Here is a 26,775-nt window from a genome sequence, read left to right as displayed (position 1 = left end):
GCAGGTGACAGAGCACCGGGCCAGGCTGCGCAGAGGCCGTGTAGTGTGCTCTTCGGAGATGTCCAAGAGCCGCCTGGTCCTGGACCCGGCACCCTGCTCTGGGTGCGCTGCTGGGGCAGGGGCCGGGCCAGATGGACGCTGAGCCGTGCGCCAGCACGTCATTCTGCGATCCCGATTCTTAGAGCGCTCTCTGAGCACCTGCTGTTCAGTCGTGGAGTTCCTCAGCCAGGACCGTATCTTTGTGACAGACATCCGCCGTGTAACGTTCCTCGAATCTGTTTTTTTAACACAGCGACTCTCCGAGTTACACCCCGCGCTCCGCTTTCCCCAGCTCCCAGCCGCCAGTCCGCCGCTCGCACAAGTACGCACCGCCTGCCGCGGCCTGGCCTCCCACAAGATGGCGCCGCGGCTCCGCTGATGGTCGGGCGGAAGCGGCGGAGGAAGCCCCGCTCGCGGTGCCGCGCTGCGTGCGTGCCGGAAGGGAGCGACGGAGCGCCGGGGCCGGTTCCTCTCGGTTCCCCGCGCGGCCGGCTGCTCGGGCTGCCCGGGTGGGTACGCAGGCTGCGGCTGAGTCCTCTCCCTTACGCCGGGAACGCTGAGGGAGGGCCGGGCCGGGGAAAGCGGCGTTAGCGGGAGAGCGAGTAGTTCGTGGGGAGTCAGCTATGCTTTCGGAGCTTGGGCGCCCGGTGGGGGCGGACAGACGGCGTTTATCGCACGCGAATCGGCTTAAGGGGTCGAGGCTTTCGTGTTTCCTCCACAGAACGCTGGTGCTTCGGGAGTACGGCCCCGTGTGTGCTGCAGACAGACCGCTACGGGAGCGCGTTCCTGTCAGCCCGTGTGGCCTTTGCGCTTAGCGGGGCCGCGGCCTGTCGGTCTTTCTTGTGCTGGCGATGGCGCCCCTCACTGCAAGAAAGATATTGAGGCTCTGGAACGTGTTCAGAGGAGGGCAACAAAGCTGGTGAGGGGTCTGGAACACAGGCCGTATGAGGAGAGGCTGAAGGAGCTGGGAATGTTCAGCCTGGAGAAGAGGAGGCTCAGGGGAGACCTCATTGCTCTCTATAACTTCCTGAAGGGAGGCTGTAGTGAGCTGGGGGTCGGCCTCTTCTCTCGTGTCATCAGTGATAGGACCAGGGGGAATGGCTTCAAGCTACGGCAGGGGAGATTCAGGCTGGACATGAGGAAGTATTACTTTTCAGAAAGGGTGGTCAGGCACTGGAATGGACTGCCCAGGGAGGTGGTGGAGTCACCGAGCCTGGGGGTGTTCAAGGAAAGGCTGGATGTTGTGTTGAGGGACATGGTTTAGTAGGAGCTATTGGGAATAGGTGAACGGTTGGACTGGATGATCTTTTAAGTCTTTTCCAACCTTAGTGATTCTATGATCTTGTGTTCTTATCTCAGTACCACAGACTGGTTAATTTTCCAATCATCAGTGTTCTGAATAAAGTCAGTTGTCTTTGATCCTAAATTGATGGGCCTTTTGAGCAGTACCTGTAGCCTCCAATATGGCAGCCATGTGACACACTGTATCTGACGCACCAGAAGATGGTTTGGCTTCCAAACTGTGCTACCAAGTCTTAAAATACAACAATTGGTCTCAACTTCATTTGACTCCAAACAAATTGAGTGCTGTCACTACTTTGATCAGATATATTTATTTTCATTAATGTCTACTTGCCTGATGCTGATAAAGAAACAATCCTGTTTTGATTAAGCGCATTGCCTCTGTACTTAATTATCTGTGAAGAAATATTCTAAAACTGAGAAAAGGAAGCAGTAAAACTTATCAAAGAGAAAACTTTCTTCCGTTAATTTCTTTCATATTTGGTGAACTGAATAGAGTTGAATAGTTTCTCCAGGGTTTTTTCCCTCCTTTCTCCATTCCCCATTAGAGAGCACACGTACATGTCGTGTATTAGTAATAAAGTATCAAACTTCACCGGTTACTGCTTTAAAAAATACATTTACGTTAAGCTCTGAATCTGATTTCTATTTATGCTGAAGCTAGTTTGAAGAACCTTCTGTCAAGTAGGAGGAATTAGGGGGATAATGAATGTGAAATGTACCTAATTTTTTTTTTTTCTGGAAATTGAAGAGTTGGCTGCCATGAGCTTAGATTTTTTTAAGTATAAGGAAAAGACATAGTGACCTTGACAGCGTCCAGATGTGTATGGGAAAGGGACAGAAAGTACGCATTTAAGTCATGAGAGCGGACCTAGAAGTTTTGATGAGAGGTAGCATGGAAATGAGATGTTTGAAGTACACAGAGGATAGCCCATGAGTCTTCTGTGTAGGTGAGGATGGCACTTGTTAGAAGTCACTGCAGTGTTTTTCAGTGATCTCAGTTCTGGGTTTTATCCTTCCTGCTTGAAGTAGACGGGGGGAATACAATGAATTCATGCACTTTGTTTGCCTAATGATGCAGTCCTTTCACTTATTTATGTGTCAACCCATTGGTTGCAGTGGACTGCTTGTGTACAGAGGGCTCCTTGGTGGTCTGACCGAGGATTTATGGGTTTGAGCTTGGTATGTGCCATACTAAGGGCAATAATCTGCCCTTGTGGTAGCTTCACGATTTACATTTTCTTTGAATGTGGCTCATCCTTATTCTTTCACTCAGTACGTTTTGTCTTAAGAGGCAAAAAATTGCTGTTTAATTAGGAGTATTAAATGGGAGACAGAGCACAAATGGTTTTTGTCCTGTATTCACCGCGTTGTGAAGAATCCCAGTTCTACGTTGATATAAATCTACAACAGTTGTAAGTGCTGTCCTGGCTATATTCCAGTATTGCTGGGAAGAGCCTTTGACTATGTTTTATGGGTAGCAGTGGTGGTTTAGCATGCTGGGTGCCTGTTACCTTTCACAGGCATCATGTACATCAAGTTTTGAATGGCAGTCCTGGGAGGAGGTATGCGGATGAAGTAGCTAATGTTGTAATAAAATAATTGTCAGGTAGGGAGGTAAGTTGAACTATTTCTTAGTGTTCCATGCTGGTAGATCACACTGGAAATGATGGCAAATACAAATCCGGCCTTAGAATCATAGAATTACTTGAGTTGGAACGGCCCTTGAAGATCATCAAGCTCCAACCCCCTGCTATGAGCAGGGTTACCAACCATTTGATTGGGCTGCCCAGGCCTGCATCCAACCTGGCCTTGAATGTCTTCAAGGATGGGGCATCTGCAGCTTCTCTGGGCAGAAAACCTTGTGGTTACAGTGATCTTGTTCATGCTTTTGCTCTTTCCCTTCCTCTCCTTCCCCTCTTTTCTTTTTTCTTCCTTCTCTCACATTGCCCGTATTCCTCTTTCTTTTTCCTCACATTCAAAAATATCATTGCAGCCTGTGTCAGTCTGTTTCCTTTGCAGGAGATGGGGTTGGTTGTCTGGAGAAAAAGATCAGTAAATCAAAAGAAAGGGTTTTATGCAGTTATAAGTGTGCTCTAAGTTAATCAGAAGATTTACAGAAGTGGACTTAAGAGGAGTTTAAGCGTTTTGTGGTACTTGCAACTTTTATGGATGCCCCTATGCAGGTTCTGCTAAAAAGTAAGGACACTGATTTGTTTGATGTTTGTTTGCTTTGTATTTTCTTTAGAAAATAAAGGTTGTACAAGTATAATGTGTGGGATAAAACAGAAGATAGTAATGTGGAAAATCATTCAGTCTCAGCGTTTTAGGCTGTATAGAAGTAGGTGGCTCCCTGTTCACCTTAGTATTGTAGGGGAGGATTTTAAGGATTGAGTTTTGTACTGACTACTAAAAAACTACCAGTACGAGACATCAGCTAGCTGCAACAGAGAAAAGGTATTCAATACCTATAGGCCATAGTACTCAAGGTTAATGAAAAATATGTTGATTACTTGTGACCATCATAATGCATATTTTTATGAATTAAACTCTGCTATTTTGTTTTCTAGTTCACTGTGATCATGGAACAAACTCCACGAGAGATGGTAAGCAGTCTTTATGGTTGTCAATGCAATTGCTTAGTCATATTTTATACACAAAATGTATATAAACACTTTTATTGAATTGTCAATGCAGACTTGTAAAAATTAGATGTGAAAATATCTAAATGGCTGTGAAATAGAATTCAGATTACAACAGTGAGTGATTTGTCTGCTCCTGGGGAGGCTCCAGAGTCATAACAGGAAAATAACAGAGGACTCTGATCGTTTGCCTTAGATTTATAGCTTTTGTTTTCTTGAGGAAATCTCTTATTTCCATTTATTCTGCAGCTGAAAAAGCACAGACATAGAACTAAGATAGACTTTAAAGTGTTCCCTTCCTCTTTCCACACCAGTGTAAAACATTTCTGTAATTTCTTTTTTAACAGATGGATTTTTAAAATTCAAATGTAAAAGGGGGGTTCTAAGGGTCACTTTCAACAGAAAAGCCGTAAAAAGTACTTGGACAGGCACCAGCATCCCAGTCCTGCCTCCATGAACTGGCTTTTTGTCTTCCTTTCTCCTAAATTAACAACTGGAGCCAGTCAACCAGCTGGATTCCAGAGCTTAGAGTAAAGTCATCAAGGGCTCTTTGGAAGCATTTAAGAAGATATTTTCTGAGCTTTGAAAGAACATGTTGTCATTTTTGGAAATATATAGAATGTCGGAGATCTCTGCTTTTGTCAAGCTGCATGATGTTTCAAAACTGGATTTTTAAGTAGTGGGAAAAATAAAATGTTCTGTAAGTAACCTGTGAATGTATCAAATTCGACAACAGAACGTTCTCATCTGTTGAAGGATGAGGAGTCACTGTGACATTCTTTAGCAAAGTAAGAATGATAAATAAATGAAAAAAACATTGTATATCATAGCTTTTAGGTCCCTGGATGATTAAGAATGAAGAAACCCCATATGGAAGGCAGATGCTTCTCTTGCACCCACTCGTTTTAGGAATAAATCTTCTCATATGATAGGTCTTGTAGCAACGCAGTACTGGACTAAAATGAGAATCAACGGCCATTAACATCCATGAATTGTTACTTTATGGGAGGGATCACTTATCTGATCTTTTAATTTGGATTGCTGAGCCTTGTAGGCCTTCACGACTGGGGTGCTGTTTTAATCAGAAGTTATTCAGGAGTGCAAGTTTGTTTTATTGTGTGAGGTTGTTTTTTGGTTGCTTTTTTTTTTTTTTAATGTACTCTCATGGCTGGGGATCTTTTAATTCTAAAAGCACTTAGCAATTACCTAGAAAGAGAGCTCTTTCTTTATTTTTAGACCTCTTTTGGAGTAATGGGCTCAGCTTTGTAGAAAGAAGGGAAACATAATAGTTGAGGGGTTTTTTGGTATGAGTAATGATTACTCCAAGCTCTACAGTATTTGCATTATTACCTGACAAAAAGAAAATGAAAACAGATAGAAATAAATGAAATTAACCTAGTTTACTTTGTTAGTGTTAAATGGAAAGTGCTTCTTTTTTTGTTTTGTTTGGGGATTTATTTTTTTTTTTCCAGAGGGCCATTCTTTTAAAGCTGTGGAATTTGTGCCAGTGCAGATCAAGAAAACACACACAAAGATTTTTTTTTTTTTCTTGAATGCCTCTAAAAAAGAATAAAATGAAAAAACTAATAAAGGGCTGTAAATGTCACATTCATCTCCAAAAACTTTGGCTAATCTTGCCATGGATTGAGTGATCGCCATAAGGTCGTTTAATAGAAGTCTTCTCATTTAACAGGCATTCTGTTTTGCCTAGGTAAAAGATCTATAGAAATCAAAATGGCTCAGGAAGAAGAATGGCTGTGTTTTATTTGTTCTGGATTTTAGGTTACTCCTCTGTGGCTTTCTTTTAAGATCCTCTGTTATCTGCTGATCTCCGTGAGTAGAGTGAGGAGAGAGGTGAAATGGTCTGTATGACAGGGCTCAGGGCTAGAAGGACTGCAGGGCTTTTCAGTTGTTAGTGGAACATGGGCAGAGTGAAACTGAGCTTTTTCAGGGAAACTAAGATCAGGCGCAGGACAAGAGACAGTGGTGTTGCAATACATTTCCCTCTGTAGAATCATTTTTCCCTGTGCTTTATCAGTGGTACTTTGTTACCCTTTTTCACGTGTTGGTTGCTGACGAGTACAAAAGGGAGATTTGCTGGCAACTGGAAGTTGGCTAAATACAGACTTGTTTTTGATCAAGGCCACAACGGCTATATGAACTTGGCTGAATTGCCATTTGACCTTTCCTGAGAAACTTAATTTGGCAGACAGATGGAGGAAATATGTTACTGGATAAAATGAATGCCTTTGTTTAGTATGGAGGAATTTTAATCTCTTGTTTTCTGCCTGCGGATTTGGAAATCAGGTGTTGGTTGTAATGCATACACCTTGGAATGACTCCGTTCTTAAAAGTCATGTGAGTGGTTAAAGGAAACGTGGAATACATCTGCACAGTGTTTTCCCTGAAAACCACTGACTTCCACCATTATTGTACAAATGCTTGTGTGGAAGAAACCTCCTGGACTCTACAACTCTCTGTTGTGAATTCTTCCTTGGTAGATACAATGATGAAAAAACAACCTCTTGTAAGAGTAACAAAGTGTAATGCATTTGTACTGTTAACAGTTGGCCTTTTCTTTTAGATTTTTTTTTTTTTCCTTAGGAAAAGAGTGATCTATGATTAAAGTACAAACATAGGGCTTATTCTTCCAGTGTATTATCTCTCAATTACTGCTTGTTTTCTCATTCCCCCCCATTTGGATGCAGGAGGAAGCTGAGCCATGGTATTTTCAGAAAATGTATGCAAGATACTGGAAGCACTATGATTTAGCTGTGCGCTGGATGCACAGACACCAGGAGGCCTACAGGAAAGCCATGGAGTGCTTTTATCATGTACCATGGCCTCCTTATGCAGCTTCTCCAAGTAGCCGCTACTCAGATTGGGATGGGGATGACCCCCCATGTACCCACAACCATTTTTCCAACTATAGCCCACGTGGCAGAGCTCAGCAGTACATGGATGCCCAGCCAGGGAAGGAGGATGATGACAGGGAGGAGGAAGAGGAAGACTCTGAAGTGGAGGAAGACTCGGAGTCCGAAGGGGAGTTTGAATATGACCTGAGTAACATGGAGATCACAGAGGAACTTCGCCAGTTTTTTGCCCAAACAGAGAGGCATCGGGAAGAACTACGTAAGTCTGTGTTTGTTTGGTGTTTTCTTGTGCTTCGTAGCCATGCCAATGAGTTGTGGACAGCTGCAGAGTTTACAGGTTGTGTAACAGTTACAGAAACAGGCACTGCAGGTGGACAAGCCAAGCAGATTGAATCAGGCAAAACCACTGGGTACAGTTGAGTACAATTCATTAGAAATAACTGTTTGAAAAATCTTGAAACACTTTCTGTGAGAAAGAGAATTATGACTGCAAAGAGGAGACTAACTTGCTTGTCTAGGAGACAGTATTCTTAAAAATTCTGGGGTTCTTGAAACTGAAGGTTAAGTATAGTTAACGTGCTGGATGTTTGGGAGGGGAACCCAGAGGAGGCGCTTCGCTGCATGAACCCTACTGAGCCCTGGGGTAAACCTCTGTGTGTTCTGTATTATGGAGCAGCCATTTTCTTTGTTCTTTTTTTGGCCAACCCAACAGTAAAATTCCGAGACCTTTCTCTTGTCTCTGCATCCCTGAGGTACTCTTCATTCTATACTATACCAGAAGTTTCTCTTTATTTTGCATCTTGATCTGGAGCCAAGTCATTAGGCAGGGGATGTAAGCCAAAGATTTAGTATTTATTTCAGATCTTGATCATCTTTTTTCTGTGAAATTCCTTCAAAAAAGTTTATTGGTATTTATTTCATATACAAATACTGCAGAGAGATTAATGGTGTGTTTTTAAAAAGTAGTATGATGAGAACAACTTTTCCCCTTAACTCAAATAGGAAGTATTCAGAATAAATGTTTAATAGGGCTTTCTATGCATACCAAAAGAGGGAAATATTCTAAAAGAAAGAAAAGGATAAGAAAGGCAATGATTGGAAGGGAGAAATAAAAATCTTGTTATTCTAAGGCCTTTGATCTGAGGTATCCGATGAGCTGAGACTCCTCAGCTTTAACTTCATGCTTCTTATCAGTATGGTGCACCATTCCTGTAGTTAGGAAAGGAACGTGAGCCAAAGAGCTCAAGTGGTAGTGTGTGATGTGCTAGCCCTTTTTCTCTGATTTTTCAGCATCAGCTTGACGTCGTCTTCTGAAACATTCCTTTAGTGAGGGACAGGGTACTTTAAGATGCTTGGCTAATTCTAGAAAATGCAGTACTTTCTTTATTTTTTTTTTTTTAATCTTTATGATTAATTGTATTTAAAGGTGTGTGAGTGATTAAAGTGGTGTCCTGGAAATGGGGAAATCTGGGCTTACAGATGCTGTTTGTCATGGAAATCCTATGTGACCTTGGTATAGCTGTTCAGTCTATTCCTGAACCCTCACTGCCTGCTCTTGCTAAAAATATGAAAAATATCCTTTATGATGAGCAGGTGAATCAGGAAAAGGCTTGTGGCTCAGAATGCAGGTTTGACTTCTGTTCCTTCCACCACGGAGATACTTGGAGCCTTTTGGAATACTTAGGTTTCTGCTCTGTGCCATATACTGGCCTGTTTATGGGTAAGTGTGACTTCACTTTCTTCAGGGACAGTGTTCCATATCTTAGTCCAAAGTTAAGCAGAATCTGGCCTTGAGCTACTGCAAGTCTCAGTTTCTTGTCATTTGAAGTTTCTTTGTGGTATGATAAAGCGAGGGTAATACTTGTATGTAATTATTCAAGGCATGAAAAAGTAAACAAGCACTAGATTTAATTAAAATATAAAAGTGTTACAGAACTCTTGGATGAGTGCTGCTATCTAAATGCTAATTTTACGAATAATTAAAAATATAGTATAAGCTTGTTAAGAAATATTTTTTTCTTGCAGGAGGGAGAAAAAAGTAAAATTTTTTTTTTTGTTCTGTTGAAGTTTCTTGTGTAGCAGAAGTAGCAGGAGGAGGAGAGAATCGTTGTTTCCCTCACTGTATGGTAATGAGCTGATGTGAGATTGTTCAAGGCAGTATCACACAGTGAAGTAGTGTTATTTGTTTTCCTGGGTGTCTTTTCAGAACAAAAAGAAATGAAATTTAGAAGCTCATTAAGGTGCAGTCTGTTCCACTGCCGTGTTCTATCTTTCATACTGTGCCAAGGAATCCCTGTAGTTCTGTATTGATACTCAAGAAAACTGAGACAATACAAATGCACAAAGGAAACCCATGCTTACTACTTTCCCCTCTGATAGCTTTTCATTTCAATCCCGAACTGTTCGTCGTGGGCTGTCTCACTACCTTAGGAACAGATCTTTAGAGGAACATAGGCATTATAAAGCTCAGCTACACCTGAAGTTTAGGCATCCATCTCTGGGAGAGCCACTGGTAGTGTTAGGTGAGAATTTTAAATTTTCCCTAAACTGGGCATGTCAAAGGAGAATACCAGTAGAGACCTTGGCAATCAGGTGAAGGATAAGCCAGCTGTCAGAGAATGCTAAGGGAAGGCTGTGTCTCGAGTTTCCTTCCTCTGATGTAAATAAGTGGCTGCAGGTGGAGTTCACAGCCTTTGAACCCTCCACCTTGATATGCATTTGCAAACAAACATCTGGCTCGCTCTTCTTTTGAAATGATTGCTGTGCATGAGTGTGATATATGGTTATGGGCAGCTTGCTTAAGTGTGAGACATATGGGAGAGGAGCAATGGGCCAAATAGGGAATTTGCGCTCCTACAGGAGAGTTATACAGGTATAGAACTTGGAGAATTGGTTTATTTTTGTAGTGGATGACCACCATTATTCTGTTTTTCAAGACCTGCAAAATTAGGAAGTAGTACACAGACTTAATGCAGCTATTTGGACTTGTGTGTGATGAGAGCTTTGATTTACCAAGTTAAATACAGCTGGTTCTCAGCCATGGCCCATGTCTCATCGACATGAGGAACAGTTGTCAAATAGACTGAAATTATCAGACTCTCACTTCTAGTGCCTGTTGAAGAGTCCACTGGAGGTAACAAGGCTCACAGACATTAGAAAAGAGTCTTGCAAACTTTATTTGAAAGATTTAAATAGGCCTGAGATTTAGGTGGGAAAGGCATATGTCTGGGAGGTAAAATATAGGTCTCAATACTAATTGCAAAAAGAAGAGTTTCAAAGAGAAGGAAGCTATTGTTTTAAACCAGCCACAAAAAAGAACTTCAGGTTGAGTTCAGTTTTCAGTACCCATCACAGACTTACAGGAGTATGCCTATTCTTCGCAATTTTTGTTCAGTTTCTGGCTGACTTGTATGGTAAAGCCTTCAAAACTGGCAAGCTCTAGGTCTTGCTGCATGATTTAACGCTTAGCAGGGATACAGTTGTTCACAAACAACCTTTTTTTTGTCTTTGAATTCATATCAAATTCCTCATAGTTCTTATATTCTCATCACGTGTTGCAGTCAAGTTATGTGTTCCTGGAATGCCCCAAAGTAATTGTGAGCAGGGTTCTGCTGAGTCTGTATGAGCTCAGACACATTAATGCACCACAAATTTATTCCATATTCTAGATATCCTGTGCACTTGGTTAAAATTCCTTACAGACAGTTTTGATTTCTTTTCAGTTGTTTACCTGCAATCACAATTATTTAGTGTATCTGTTCTAAGGGGTTTTGTTCTTCATTTTAACTGATGATTCCAGTTCCCTGTGCTTCCGGGGGATGTATTTTAGTAGCACTTAGGTCTTCACTGAGGCTGTTAAAAAGCATGAAATCATTGTTCTGAGTTATGACACCTGTCAGAGGTAGGTAGTGTACTTCATTCTCCAGGTGTCCTAGATATGAGGGGCTGAATGCATTGTCTTATGTTTGCAAGACTTAAAGGGGCAAAAGCAAGAAAGTAAGATTCACGAGCCTAACAATTCAGTGAATTGTCTAATTAATGTATTTTATTTATTGCACTTCCAAATTTAGCCTTAGAAATGTGGTTTGTTGTTACGCACTTTTTCTTTGTTCCCTTTTTACATACAAGATGACTGCCGTAATTGAGCAAATATGACATTGCAAATACATTGAGAACCATTCTGTAGCAGCCAGCAGGCAATGAAAGTGTCTTTTATTTAAAAACAAGAGCAAAGGAAAGTGCTGTCATGTCAGTTCATTACTGTAGGATAATGGTCTGTCAGTTGTTAATGCTGCAACTCTTTTTTCCATTAAAGCCTGTTTGTATTGCCCGCACAGACCCTCCAGCTGTTCCCAAAATAATGTTGTCTCAACTTAAAATTTTCGTGCCAGATGGAAAACCCTTTTTAAAAAAAAAAAAAAAGAAAAGAAAACAGATTGAAAGGAAATGCTGAATGAAGATGTTTGTTTCAAATCTGCAATTTGTAGCTTTTTTTCCTTTGGGTTTCAGAAAAAGATGACAGTGGCCATTGCCTCTTCCGTGACAAGGGACTAACGGAATTTTCCATGTGTTACAAACTTGTCTGAATAATACCAGATCCATGAAGTTTTTGGTTTTGTTTAAAGTCTTTGTACTGTGGAAAATAAAGGCTTTTATGCTCATGTTTGTTACCATGCTTTACCAAAAATGAAAGAAATAGATTTTCTCTCTGTTACTCATTTTGCTCTGATAGACTCTAGTAGTTCTCTAGATGACCAGAATCTTTTTGCTTCTTTTTCCCTGCCCTGAACTGTTAAAACAGTGCGCATGGTGATAAATGTCTGCTTGACTCCTTGGCTCGTCAGCCTTGCCATCATACAAATTTTTGCCACTGTGTTTGTAAGCTGGATTGCTGAAGTTTCTGAGAAGAACTTGTGAAATATTTTCTCCACAATATATGTGGTTGCTTGAGATACGTTTTTGAAGTATGGGGTGTTTTTTATTTAATGGAAGAAGGAATATCTCTTAATGGTTGAACCTTTTATCATGTAGCAGCAGGGTCTTCTCAAGTGCAAGAGCTGGTGCAGCCAAAGAGAGGTTGTTATTATTTGGTAATCTGTGGCAGAAGAAAGCCTACTTGCTGCAGAAACAGAAAAGTTCCACCGTTTTTCATCACCTTAGCATTGAAAGGTAATCTGTACTTGCAAAGAAACAAAAAAAGGTTCTGAATTGCATTTGCAGAACAACAGAGTTGGGCACAGTTTTATATCCATTTCATAAAAGAAAAGATGAATACTGTAGTAAGAGTATCAGCTTGGGAACACAGTTATTCCTAGAGAATGTCATTCCTAGAGATAGTCAAGAAAATGGCCTTGGGTCTTGTTGTGTGGACCTATGATTTTTCCCACTAATCCAGCATGTTTTTTGCAACTGGTGGCTGTTATGCTGCTAAAACTTTTAATGGAACAGAGAGACAAGGTGGCTGTCTGCTTCCTGCATCACTGGACCAGGTACAGTCAGAAATGAATTTCCTCTGTTGCACAGTCAGGAGGATTTTGTGAGGTTCATATATGGAGCTAGGAGTTACAATATCTGAAGTTGCTCTTATTTGTTTTGTGCCTCAGGCTGAGACTTTTTGACAATGTTGGCATCCGCTTAAAGTGCGTAAGCAAAGGCCAAGCGTGCAGTCGTTTTGCTGCTGGGATGCTCTAGCTATCAGGAGTGCTGTAAACCATGCTTCAAGCATGCAGCCTGGGCACTCAGGGGAGCTGGGGCTGGAGCCTGCAGCTTTGTCTGCCCATGGCTGCGCTACGCTCGTTCTGCCCATGCACGCTGTGGGTTACAGGTTTTGAGGTGCAGCAGGCTATTTCTAGGGGCATGAGGGAAGCAGCTTGTCTGGTTCAGTGTAATTGCAATGTAGGCATTGCTTTAAGAGGACTGTTGAGGTGTCCGGTGTCTCCATTTTTTTTTTTTTTTTCTTTCGTTTGATGGAAGTGAAGAATGCTTCAAAAGCTGTCTCAGAGTGAAAATATATATTAAACTTTGGAAACCTATGGTTAAAATATCACCCTTTATTTTTCTGTCTCCATTAGTACAGGGGAGATAACACATACCTCAGGTGGCTTGTTGAGAGGCTCAATATGCTCACGTTTATGAGAGATACTGAGTACCTTAGCAAGAAGTGAAAGCCTTAAGTGACAGAAGAATAAACAGTGTGGTCTGAGAAGAGTTGTTCATTCCAGGCCTTTTATTTAGTACTGAAGTTAGATGTCACCCCTGCATACATCCTATTGACAACTTTACTGAATGAGTGCGAAATTCCAACTCCTTTTCTCCCAGAGAGATCTTATTCTTAATAAAATGTCTTATTTGTGAATCAGTGAAGTCTGGCAAATTTGTACTGTTGCTGCTCTTTGTAAATCGCTGCTGTAGTAAAATTCCTCCTGAATGGGTTTTTTTCTTGAGGTTATGAGGATAAGATGCATGGGACAGACATCATTGCTTCTCTCAGCTGCCTTGCCCCTTACCATCTGCATGCTAGGTCTGCTGTTGGTAAATATTGGTTGTTGGTGGTCTCAGAAAGATGCAGTGAAAACTACGCAATAGTTTGCAGTTGTGTACGTGGGTCTCTTCTGTAGCTCAGATAGGTCAGCTATTAAACTTTCTCTTTACAAGAAATTGGCAATTCATTTTTAGACAAGCAGAGTGTCATCTCCTGTTTTGTGTCCATGCAGTTTCCAAAGCATGAAGGTGTACTGCAGTGATGTACCTGGGCTCCATGAAGCTTAGGTGAAGAGCCACCCTGCAGACCCCAAGGAATCCCTTCCCAGTCTTCTTGTTAGAGCAAGAACAACTTTCAGAAGGTTTGCTGGGTGAACGCACAAAATCTACTTAAACTGGGAACTGGTCCTGGGTAATTTTCTGAAGTCATGTCTGTCTGCTTGCTTATGCCATAAGCATCTGCAGCTGCTCTGTGGGGTTCCCCCTAGTCTTCTCTTCATTCTCTGTCCCTGTAGGGGAGCCTGCGAGAGCAGCTGCAGCTGCTGTGGAAAAGAGCAGGTGAGATCATGCTGATAGCTCTAGGGAGGTGGTGTAAAAGCCATTCGATGCTGATCACTGGACTCAGGCAGTCTGTTATGCACTTCTCTATTGCCCTTACAATTCCTGGATTAGTGATTCTGTCTGAGTGCCACATGTGGCATTTGTAGACCTCTAAATGCATTCAATTAGGAAAGAGCTCTGACTCAGTTTTGTGATGATAAATCTGAATTCATCCATCTTTAATGTAGGGCTCACAACCCTGTAATTGGGCAGTGGCTATGAATTAAGTATTTTCTAACCCAGTCTTTTTTTGTGTCTGCTTAGGGGAGCTGCTGTAGCATGAACAATTAAAGTTTTAAGGTTTATGGTACTTGAGTGAATGCGTTTTAAAGGAGACCAAGGTAGAAATGAATGTAACCACGGTGTGCATTTTTTACACTCTTTATTTCCAAAATCTGCTCAGAGTCTACAACAGTATGGTGCAACAATACTTCTCAAGCCATTAAAATTTTAGATCACTCTTAGAAAGCAAATGTCTTGTATGGATTTGCTTGGAGACATAACTTAGCTCTGCAAGTTTTAATGTGATGTTGCTAAAGCCAAAACTTCAGAGGACCCATTTGCTTTTCAACATCTTTCATGGTTCCTCAGTTTTATCAGAAGCTTCCAGATGAAATTCTTGCCCACTGTAATTAGGGGCTGTGGGTGCAGCATGGACAGAAACTGAGAGTTGAAGGACTTCCTACTGCATGACTCTTGTAGAAACTTACCTCCTTGCATGCTCAAAATTGAGAGATACAGAGGCTTTTGGGCTACTGGTTTTAGAGTTGGGTGCCCTTTATAGAATTCCACCATGGCCTTGGACATGATGTCATTTGGGACTGGATACACAAGAGCTATCAAAATAGATGGAATTTAGCATCATATCCAAAGTAATAATCTTTTCTTCTCAGCCATATAGGGGCACAGTGGCACTTACCTGTCTCTCAGGAACACAGAGAAGTTTGTTGATGTGTCAACACACTAAAAAAAAGTTGTACTGCTAGCATATGAAGTGCTCAGCATGGATTGATCCAGCTGTTCATCAGTTACAGTTGTTGTTTGCTTCCAAATACAAAAACCTGTTTATCTGGATGTCAAAGCTTTCCCTTGATATTTTTGAAGACATTCTAAGCTGTCAAAACACTGTTCTGCTATACATTGAAATCACAGTGACAGTGTAAAATGAAGAATAAATTTTAAGTGGGTATTTTTACTGAAATCATGTATGAAATAAACACCATAGCTGGTATACTGGTGATTGTTACTGTTCACATTTAGCTGAGTAAGAGTCTCTTGGGTTTAATTTCATTTGTAGGTGCTGAAGCTGCAGTTTTTGCTTTAAAAATCAACTCTATATTCACGTGTAAGTTTGGGAAACTTTGCAAAGGAACGTAGGTTTCCTGAGAGCATATTAGACCTTTCCTGATCCAGGTCCAGAGGATGTCATTGTGGTGATGTGTTGGAGGAGGAAGTGCTGAGGTGGCAGTTAGCAAATTATCTGACTGGCTTTGGTGGAGTGTGAGAAGTATCTGCTTTTTCTGATCTTTCTATTTCTCAGTAGGTAAAGCTGGTGATCACTGATCTTCTCTCAGTCTGTATACGTATTTGGGATGACTCCAACCTACATGCAAAACCTTGCACTTTGCTATGCTGATCACATTAGGTTCACATGGGCCCACCTTTGGATTTGTCAGTGTTCCGCTGGATGGCATCTCTTCCTTCTACTATGTCATCTGCACCACTCAGTTTGGTGTCATCAGCAAAGTTGTTGAAGGTGCGCTCGAGCCCATCATCGATGTCATTGATGAAGCTGTGGAAGAGCACCAGTCCCAAGACAGACCCCTGGCTCATTACTGGCCTCCACCTGGACGTAGTGACATAATGCCATTCACCACAGCCCTCGCTATGTGGCCTTCCAACCAATTCATTATCCACTGAATATTCCACCTTTCAAGCCTCTCTAATGTAAAGATAAGAGTGTGGTAAGGGACCATGTTAAAGGCCTTGCACAAGTCCAGGTAGATGACATCAATTGCCTTCTCTTTGTCCACCACTGACATCACTCCATCACAGAAGGCCACCAGATTGGTCAGGCACAACCTTCCCTTCGTGAAGCCATGCTGGAGGTCTTGGGTCACCTGCTCATCCCTCATGTGCCTTAACATATCTTCTAGGAAGATCTGTTCCATGGTCCTCCCACAAGCACAGAAGTGAGGCTCACCGGACGGTAGTTCCCTGGGTCTTTTTTTCTCTCTTAGGATTTTACTGATGGCTCTCCTCATGTGAAATCTTCCCTTCCTCAAGTCTCTTCAGTTCTTCTTTCATGTGGGAATTGCACCACTGAAGTCATAGAATCAGAATGGCCTGGGATGAAAAGGACCACAATGGTCATCTAATTTCAACCCCCCTGCTACGTGCAGGGCAGAGTCACCACCCATGAGACCAGACTGCTCAGAGAAGTCACAGAAGGGAGACATGAAGCTCCTACTTGATGAGTGTTAATAACTTTGTAGAAGCCAGGATGCTGAAAGCTGCCTTTTTGAAAGGAGACAGTACTGAGACCTCTGCTCCAGCAAGGGGCTCTTGAACTACTTGTAGTGTCAAGCATTTCCCTTTTGCAGAAGGTATGATAGGTACACATCTGCAGGTTTTCTCTGGCACGTTTTCATTTTGTTATTGCTGTTGTGTTTTTCCATGCTAGGCACAACAATTTAACCTTCTGCATTTAAGTAAATCTAATTTAATTTGCTAGAGCAATGATACGATGCTAGGTGAAAGGCAAGTTTAGAAACTGAACTAAGCATTTATTTTGTGTTTTGTTTGTATGCATCCTGGCATTGCTCTTAAACTATTGTGGTGGCTTTGAAGTCCTAATTTATGTGTTTTTTTTTAGCATGGTAGCAATGAGAAACTCAGAAGGAAAGTTAATTTCCAAAGTAACCCCTCGGCCCTTTCTTTTGTAAGTTTTATGTGCTGATTTCTTTAGTTCCAGATGTTTCTTACAGAATTATTGGTCAGGCAACACGCTGTAGGGATTTGTGTTTTTTATACTAGCAGCATGGAAAAAAATGTACATTTCCTTCTGAGATTAATTTTATCTGGATTGGTGACTGTTAGTTCCTCATGGCTGCAGTGACACTAACTTCTGAACCTGCTGGTTAACTGAAAGTTCTGTTCATAGTCTGACCGTGCTTTCTTTCAAAAAGTTGGTGATGTGGGCACAGGTTGCTTTCAAAAGTCTTTGCTTTGGTAGCTTAGCAGATTTCCCTGCGTATCTTACTGAGTTGCTTTGCCGTATCTTAGCACAGAACAAGCTTGAATTCAGCAGTATAGTCTGTGGTTAGAATCAAGGAGGAAATTTAATTGAAATTCTAATGTACATGTTTATTTTAAAAGACTCGTACAGGCTACTCCTTTTTGTTCCCATGGAAGCCCCAAACATTCAGTTTTATTTGGCTGTTGAGCACTATACATCACAAAATACTGTCTTCCCAGTGCATGTGCCTATTTCTATTCAGGACACATACAAAGCCGTTAGTGAAACTCACGTTTCCTCACTGTTTTGGTTTGCTTTTAAAGAAGCACTTCTAATTTTGTGTATTTCTTTGTTCAATCTACTCCGGCTGTGCCATGTATGGCTGTGTGTATATATGGATACAGTTATATATAGATTTAAGTAATCCTTCTGTTTACTCTAGCACTGGTGTCTTTGTCTGGCGTCAGCACTGTTGCCATCAACGACAGATTGGAGTTGTTTGGGGGATGGGAGTGCAGAGTCAGCTGGTCTGTATTTAATCTTATTTCTGTAGGCTTGATCCGTACTGGAGGCAGCTGCCAGTGCCTGGTCCTGTATTAATTTCTGTATGGTGGTCAGCAACCTCCCAGCTTTTTGATTCTTTCAGATGGTGCAAACGTACGGTTGGGATGCTTTAGTATCTCTGGTTTGTGTGATACAGTGCTCTGGTTGGTTACCTTGGGTGTGCCTGTGTGTTTTGTGCTCGCTGTGGCTATCAGATGCACACATATCTGATGCAGAGCTGCATTCAGAGCATTCCACTTTCTTGAGAGGGCTTCCTCTTGGGGTTCCATGGAGCCGGCTGGTTGATTCATGTTCATGGGTTTTGCTTCAATTCATTTTCTGGTGGAGTATAAAAATATCCCTTCTTAAGGGTTTTGTTGTGGAAGATGGTAGGAGGAAATAAAAGTTAGTGGTCGTTTAGAAGGATGGTAACCGGTGTAGCCTACTGCTAGTGTAAACGTGGATGTGAAGGCTTGTATTGTTTCTGTCTAGGAGCTTGGGCAGTTTGTTCTGGAGACTACAAGACAGCCCTTCTTAGTTTTTAATCCTATTTGTGGAACAGAAATCAGCTTTTTTAATCTCCAGTTAACTGTGCAGCTTTCATCCAGTTACCACAAAAAATTCAAACTTATGTGAAATAATTAATTCTTCATAATTATCAGGTAGGAGAGCATTAGGCTCCTTTTGTAGAGTAATTACACTGAAGCATGATGTGGATAATTACCAGGAGTGGTAAGTACTATTCAGTAGCAAACCAGGGAGTAGAACGCCGTGATTCTAACCTTGCTTCCTGGCTACGTTTTCGTCTTGGTTTCAAAGATAACATCTAGTCGCTTGTTGTCTTAGTAAGTGATCTTGCCCTGTTTCTACAGGAGTTTCATCTTTGAAATTTGTAAAAGTCTGTTATAATAAAGAAACAATCCAACTGAGTACTTTAGATTTGCAAAATCTGTTTCCTGTCTGCTCTGACAGCCTGTTGCTACTGCATCTTTCTTAGACACTCATGTTTCTCAAACTATTTCCTGCTTTTACCACTAAGTTTTCAGTCAGACTGTGGTTCAGCGAACATTTCTTAGTACCAAAGCCAGGTTAGGTTGTTTTTCTTCCCAGCCCATTCACTTCTGCTTCCATGCTGCCATTTTAGTTCAGCTCATGGTGCCAAGACACTAAAGTGTACCAAGATTAAATATAACTGTTTTTTGTGGGATGCAATGTAGTGCCCCTGGGACGGTTATACCAGCATCTTTGAGGGGCTTGGGAGCTGGAACACGCAGCTAAGGGGAGGAAGATAGAAGAAGGAGCTGCATAAGCTGGTTTTGTAGCCGAGAAAAGAAGAATGTCTGTGGAACCACAGTTTCAGCCTGCCAAGGAGTCACATCTGCTCTTACTTCAAAGCCTGTAACAGAACATTTTCTTTCCTTTTCTTTTTTTTTTTTTTTCTGGAGAATATTGCATTGCTTGTAGATATACGGGGTGAAATATTCAATTTCTTTTGACTCCTTCCCTTCTCAACTAGCGGATGGAAAAGATGTCAGTATAGGTGTGTGGGTTAACACCTCTGGCATTTGTGGTAACTCTCTTCCACAGTGGTTGTCATTGTGGTGACGGAGAGCTTATCATTGCAGGCAGTTACTTACCCCAGAAAGTCACCTTTATTCCAGAACGGTGTTTTCAAGCCAACAACATGATTTAACTGCGTAAGTTACACTGCTGGTGTAGTAAGATTGTGATTACTTGGATCTTTAATGTTCCCGCCTATAGAAACTCTTGTTCCATAAAGCCTTGCACCTGATAAAGAGTGATAATGATTGAGATGTCAGCTTTCATGATAGCTGTGGAAAAATTAAGATCCTTGAGTATCCTGTTGGCAAATTCTTAAATTGAAATCCTTATTTTGTTAGAATTCCTTTAGGTACAGATTGGGGTTTTCTATATGGTATGCCTGGTTTATACAAGTACTGGCATAATAAAATGGTCTGATGCTATCAGTTCAGAGAAACCGTGTAACTTCACTGTAGAGCTGTTTAGTTTTCTGGGGGAGCTGAAGAATCTGGCATTTTGCATTGAGAAGCCTGTGTGGGCAGAATATTTAACACAGCAGATAGGCTTGTGGGAAGTGGCATTCAAAGGCAGGGAACTAGGAGTCTTTAATCAGTAGGAAAGGGAAGCATTTTAAATGCTGTTAGCGTGGGCTGCTCAAGCTCAGCTCAGGTAGCATTTAAGACAGGATGAGAAAGCTCAGAAAGTGCCCATGCAGCAGTAACAAAATCATTAATCACTTGAAGTAAGCAGACGAATATGTGAACAGGGGTATAGGGGTATAGGTTGATCTGAAAGCATGGAAAAGAAAAAGCAGAACAGAGACTGGGAAAAGTGAAATAATTCCTTCAAGAGTAATGTGCTAGATAGGCAAGAAACCAAAAGTCACTGGAGGCTGTGTGCCGTATAGGGCAAGCAAGGCCTTGGTGTCGTGGTGTAGCTGCCATGGTGCAGGTCAGCATCCCGTAGCACAGCCAGCTGCAGGTGATGTGCACCCAGAGAAGTGGAGACAGAGAGAGCTGCCTTGTGAGAAGTGCTGTCAGCTTGTGTGTGATCACTGGGCTACAGCAAGCAAAGGGCTGAGCGTATCAATACGAGGAGCTAAAAATGGTGCAAGATGCCATAGGATGCTGGGTGTGAATTTTTCACTGCCTTCAATGAAAATTCAGCATAGATAGTTACTGGCCCTGCTTTCATCTTCTCTTTGTGTGGAAAAATCTCTTCATGAAGACTTGTCTCCAAATAAGGGAATTTTCTTGCATTTTGGTTTTGAGATTTTTGTTTTGTCCTTTTTTCTTTTTTTTTCCTGTTTTTGTTTTTTTTTTTTTTCTAATAAGAAAAGGATGAATTCCATAGTTGTTTTTTGATTGCTTCTTAATCGTCTCACAGAATACTAAGAGCAAAGAAGAAAACAACGTGGATCAGACTTAACAGTGTATGACCTTCTTATAAAATAGGAGGAACAAGACCTCTGAGTTTCTGAGAGCCTGTAGGGAAAACTGCTTACATCTTGAAGAGCTTTGGTCCCAGTTCCACAGAAAGCATGCAAAATTGTGTGCATATGAAGCCACAAATGCAGTGAATAGCCAAGATGTTTTTACTGTTTATCCTGCTTTTGGCAGCCTCTGAGTATGAAGGTCATCGCCTGCATTCATTCACATTTCTTTCACCTAGTATATCCAAAATTAAAAGCAGATATCCATAGCAGGAAAGAAAAAGTGGGAGGAAAAAACACTTCTTTTAAAAGAAGACCTAGAATAATTGATGATGTCCCAGAATGCAGTATGACTTGGGTAGAGATCTTGGTGTTCCTGAAAGGTGAAGAAAAAACTACTTAATGCGCTTGGAAAAAGGTGTCTGAACTGCTTTTGGCCAGTTATTAGCTACGGCTTCGCAGAAGTGGACTTAGAAAGGATAAGTTACTTCTGAAAATTGCTTCGAGGGAGAGGAGAATGTTTGGGAACAAACAGAACTGCCAGTCAAGAAAACGTCAGCAGTTGTTATCCTTGGTATAGCAACCAAACACTGCTGCTGTGCTGTGCCTGCCTTTTGACCGTTTGCAAAATGCTTTTTCACAACAGGGGGAAGTAAAGCTTGCCAGAAGTTGCAACTGAATGCTATAAAGGAAAGCTCTGGTTTTTGAGGGGGTTTTTGATTTTTGTTGTTGTTGTTGTTGTTTTTTCAGCATGTGTGAAGTGAAGGAGAAACTGCTCAGAATTGTTTTTTTTTTTTTTAAAAAAAAAAGAAAAAGAAAAAATTGTTTCACATTTATTGCTTGACAGCACAGTGACAAATTTGGAGTGTGGAGCTCAGATTTGAAAATAAGCTGGGAACTTCATTGCTGTGGGCTGAGAATTAGCTTTTTAATAAACCTTGCTGTCTAATTTGTAGACAAATGTTTGGTGCTTTCTTCACAGATATTCTTCCCTATTATTGCTATAAACAGCTTACAGTTATATTGTTTTGAGGGGTTTTTTTTCCATTATCAGAGGCTTATTGTCATCTTTTTGATGAGACAGTAGCTGCAGATGTAGCACAAGTTGTATTGTTTTTAAAGTAATTTTGGAGGTAACAGAACCCAGACTGACTGGAAGTAAGGGGAGTTCTGTTTCCCTGTCCACCAGAGGTAATTAGTATGCTTCTCACCAGGACAAAACTTCTTTCTTATCTCAATATTTGGCTGGAAATAACTGCTTTGGTAAAAGCAGTAGCCTTCGTCCCCATTTTATTCCATGGCTTCTCTTTACACGATTACCGTGGTACCAAATGGTGCCGGTGCTGACACTTATCACAGTGGTACCACTCCACAAATCGGTGATGGGAAACTAATCTTCCATGCAACTGCAGTGGCATTACTGGCAACAGCTACCGTATTCTGTGCTCAAATTCAGCCTCTGCAGTTAAAAGCTGTGGGGAGCAGACTTCTGTCCACTGCCCATGCCCAGGCTCTCTTTCTTAGATCTGGGACTGTATAATATTGTCGCTCAGGGAATTTTCTGGCCAGTTGCTGTGGAATAGTTAGTTAGGGTGGGAAGTTAATGGCATTATGTACAACTAGTAAAGCATAATGTAAAATGTATGCTTCAGAGGTTCATTGGATAATTCAGAGAATAGAATTATAATTTATATTATTATTTTGATTGTTAATGTTGGGATCTGTGGGTTTATGAGCCATTCTGTGCTTCGAATAGAGATCGATGCACACTAAACTATAATCTACTCATCCATCATAAAGCTTCTGCTAGAAATATATTTAATTTCCAAAGAGAAGGATTCATTATATATCTCCAGAGAAATTAATTTTTAAGTGTTACTGTGTGCAGCGAGCTATCAGAGATATTCTCAGGCATGTGAAGAAACAGCTGTTTCTAGCATGCAACTATAGAAATAATGAGTAATTCCCATGGACAGTACAGAAGTAGAAGGAATTGTCTTTGTGACCCAGGAGTCGACAAATGCGGGTTCAGTTTATTGCCCTGCCAGAGTTTTGCTTTATAACCTGCGGCAGGAGATGTTTTTTCAGCATAGATTGTCGGGGTTTGTCAAGGAATATGCAGTGTGAGTTGCATAATTTGCAGCAGGTTTGTCCTCTAAGCATGTTACCTAGTTGTGGGCAGCCGGGTGTCCCACGAAGTTTGCTTCCATGCAATCACAGATCACAGAATCACCCGGGTTGGAAGGGACCTCAAGGATCATGTAGTTCCAACCCACCAAACATACACATTCAGATCAGGTTGCCCAGGACCCCGTCCAACCTGGCCTTGAACACGTCCAAGGACGGGGCATCCACAACCTCCCTGGGCAGCCCGTTCCAGGGCCTAACCACTCTCCTTGTAAAGAAATCTAAGTGACCTGTGCCACCTGAGCTCTAAGCTGTTCTCATGATGCTGGGCCCTCTGTGGATGGTGTCAGTAGTTTTAATTAAGACCTCTGGTTGAAATGGCCTCACACCAAGTAAATCTGACTCTTCCAGAAATGCACATGGACCTCTAATGTATATTTCCTCTTGAGTTCTGGCAATGCAGCACGCTCTGGGGATGTACCCTTAAAGAAGAAGCACTGAAATTGAAGCATCTCTTTGGAGTAGATTGCAGGGGGGTTAGCTCAGTGGTTTGCAGAGGTCCCTTCCAACCTCTATGATTCTATGATTCTGATAGCCCCTCAAGCTCTGCTGTCCTTCCTCTATCAACAGAGAATGGTGGAAATGGCAGGACAGAAGCTTTCCCTGTCCCTCTCTTGATGAGCAGATGCCAGCATTGAAGTTTCTTCTTACACTGTTGAAAATACCTATTTTCTGTGAATGAGGTACAGAGGATAATTCTTTCATTAAGCCTGACAGTCAGTTGGCTGCTGCATACAGGGCTTTGCAGTGTAACAATAAACTGCAGATGTTTGACAAGGATATGTCAGGATACTTAGCTTTGGGTTAGGGTTTGCAGATGTCGTGTGTTTGGTAGAAGCTAAATTCACTCTCTGAGGAAGGAGAGAAGGGGTCCATAGCACCGAACATGAGAAGTATGTCCTGTATGTGATTAATGCATCCTGACCAGTGAACTCAGTCCCTCTCATCTGCTTGTTTTAAAAAAGTGTTCACATTAACAGTGAATAACCATTCCTGTAATGCAGTTTTAGGAACCATCATTTGTTATTGGTAGGTGAAGAAGTTCAGTCCCTCCCAAGTGATTTTTTCATCATGTATGAATGTCTCCCATGAGAGAGGAGTCCTGCACATGCTGTGTTTTAACTGCCTAAAGCATTGTTTATTCCATCAGAGAAGCACTCATGAAGTGAGGGTATCCTTATGCGTGCAAACCAATTTCTTGCTTCAAAATTGGGCTTACTAAAGAGGATTTTTGGCAGATTGGTCCAAGCGTTTCACCTCTCTGAACTGTTCTGAATCCTCTTTAAAGTGGTGCAGGGATATACGTTAGCTGTTGTTTTGTCTTGTCTTTAAAGCAATGACAGTGAGGCTGTCAGTTTTGAACTTTGCAGGTCGTGCAAAATGGATGAGGTTGGCTAGTTTGTCTGAACACAGTGCTTACAGCTGCATTTCGTTGGATACATTTGATGGCTGACACTGGCATGACAGACTGGTTTGTTCATTTTCAGAGAGTAGTAACTGATTACATTTTCTCTTGGCTGTGGTTCAGCTAAAGTTGCACTGTCCTATGCATTGTTTTGTTATCTCAGCTGCTAAGTAATTACTTTGGAAACCAATTCTTACAGGTTTTTTTTTCTTTTCAGGACTTGTGTACATTAGGGAAGAACTGAAGCAACACTAGTTACTACTTTTTATTACTAATAGAGAAGTTTTCTGTGTTTTCCAGGATCATCTTCCCTTGAAGAAGTTAGCAGCAACCTAAATGAGTGGATCTGGGCTGTCTAGACTCACCACAGATTTGAATGTGTAATATTTAGAAATCAAAATAAAATATGATTGGATGACTTACTTGTGTTTCTGTTATCTAGGGAGACAGCAGCAACTGGAAGCTGAGCAACAAGAAATGTACGTGGAGGCTGATCAAGACCTTTACAGAAACATGAAGCGTTCTGTGGAGCCACCTGCAGAAAGACCTGGGGCGAGAAGAATGGCAGAAATGGAGAAATTGTACGGTGATGAAGCTGCCAAAATCCTAGCTATGGAGACTGCCATGCAGCTTATCTTTGATAGAAATTGTGACAAAAAACAGCCCAAATACTGGCCTATTATTCCCCTCAAGCTGTGAGTACCTGGACTGTGCTCTGACTTGGCACAGAGCTGTAGGACAGTTGCCTCAAGCTGTACTGCTGGAAGCATCAACTGTTCATGTCATTTTTGGATGGGTTTTAGGGCAGGATCCAGCAAAGACAAAGTGATTTTTTTGCCCTATGTTCCTTTAACATCACCTGTTGTGATGGTCAGAATTCATTTACATACATATCATTGCCAATCAGTAAAAGGGGGAGACAGTAATTTAACTGTCTGAAGTCTGTTTCACTCATTTGATGTCAGCCTGCCTTGACCATGCAGGTGAGAAATACGACAACATCTATACCTAATGAACTGGAAAAAATTAATAGCAATTACAAAATGAAAAGGACTGTACAAATTGTCAGCTCTTTCCATTTAGGAAACTAAGTAGTCTTAGTTTCTAAGACTAAGTATTCTTTAGTCTTTATATCTTTTTTATATCTCTTTATATCTTTTTTAATATAGCAGCGTTTGGATCCAGCTTAATGCAACACAGCTTGAAGTGTTGTGTCTCCTAATCTTTTGATTTTCTTCTTTTTTTTCCTTTGAGAGCCAGGAGCCCACTGGCCAAGACACAACATATCAAATTACTGTAGCTTGGCCATTTGAATTCTTTTTTCAAATGCATATAATAAAGCAGGAAGTTTTCCTTCAAGACTGATACTTATCTGGCAGGAGTTCAACTCTGACATAAAATTAGATAGGAAGATGTTTTAATGAAGGAGGTGGGGAGTTTGGGGGAGAAACTTGATGTGCCCCTATCTATTATAGATCTGTCCAGCAAAAGAGATCCTTAAGAGGACAAAATGCTTTCTGGGCAAATGCCAACAATTATTTTTGTCGTTCTAATAAAAACACCTTATTGGTTTGAAGCTTGAAGGAAGATGTATCAGTCTTTAACTGTGAAGCACTGCTGTTACATACCGCTGTGTGCTGAAGATCTGTAGTTTGAGTTAAGCACTATTACCATGGCAGAGCAAGGGAACAGCACACTGTTTTAGATGTGACTGACATTTGTGTGCCTTTTATCACAGCAGAGAATGTCACAAATTAACTTCTCATGCCCGTTGTGTCTGGTGTTCTCTGCTACAGTCAGCTGAACCAAACCAAATCTGAGGTGCAGTTTGGAGACTTTGTTTTTTTCTAGTAGTTACCATGTTTTTGTAAATCAGCATTTTGAGTTCAGTTCTACCTCCCTCACTCCTCATTAGATGTGAAGAGATGAGTTAAACACTGAAATTAAAATCCCCCAGTGTTCAAGACTTGTTATGGATATGATTGATATGAATAACTTAGGCTTGACACACGAGGGAGGCGTGTTCTGAATTACAGCCCTGCATTTGTCTTAGCTCTTGTTTTTTGTTGGATTTTGTCAGAAATCTGGTATTTTGTATGGAATTCTTTGTTGACCGAATAAATGTTCTTAATGATATATTGTAATTGGTTTAAAACAAAAACATACAGGCAAAACTTCCATACTTCTGCACTCCAGTTCTCAGATCTCAAGCCTTCTTTTTGCTGCTCTATTGGTTAGAGAGAGTTGCATTAAAACTAGTCACAGTTTTAACACATAAGAAGCACAAAGAGTGTTGACAGGACTTTCACAGGAATGCTGATCAGTACCATACCACAGAGTATGTTACAAAATGAATAGGAGAGCTGTTGCATCTGCTGGGGGAAAACTGTGTCTCCAATCATATGCACAGATTTCTCTGTTTCTCTTGGAAATGTTTCCATTGTGGTGGTGATGAACTCCCTTGTGCAGTGCACTAAAGAAGAAAGAAGGGA

At 41.3% G+C, this 26,775-nt stretch overlaps 1 protein-coding gene across 2 annotated transcripts; it reads left to right on the top strand.

Moving 5' to 3' along the window:
* Nucleotides 1–455: 455 nt before the first annotated feature.
* On the top strand, nt 456–26,419 carry GEMIN8 (gem nuclear organelle associated protein 8). Of its 2 annotated transcripts, XM_052703137.1 has the most exons (5): nt 459–548; nt 3,590–3,682; nt 3,912–3,947; nt 6,692–7,115; nt 24,726–26,419. In XM_052703137.1, the coding sequence occupies exons 3-5, from the start codon at nt 3,924–3,926 to the stop codon at nt 24,980–24,982; spliced, it is 705 nt and encodes a 234-aa protein (XP_052559097.1). In that variant the 5' UTR covers nt 459–548; nt 3,590–3,682; nt 3,912–3,923; the 3' UTR covers nt 24,983–26,419. The 2 variants fall into 2 exon arrangements, with proteins under 2 accessions (XP_052559096.1, XP_052559097.1); XM_052703136.1 differs by lacking the exon at nt 3,590–3,682 and having other exon boundaries at nt 456–548.
* Nucleotides 26,420–26,775: the final 356 nt, after the last annotated feature.

Source organism: Tympanuchus pallidicinctus, unplaced genomic scaffold (genome assembly GCF_026119805.1).
Source record: "Tympanuchus pallidicinctus isolate F22 unplaced genomic scaffold, pur_lepc_1.0 scaffold49, whole genome shotgun sequence".
Taxonomy (NCBI): Eukaryota; Metazoa; Chordata; class Aves; order Galliformes; family Phasianidae; genus Tympanuchus; species Tympanuchus pallidicinctus.
This window is presented reverse-complemented; position numbering and strand designations above follow the sequence as displayed.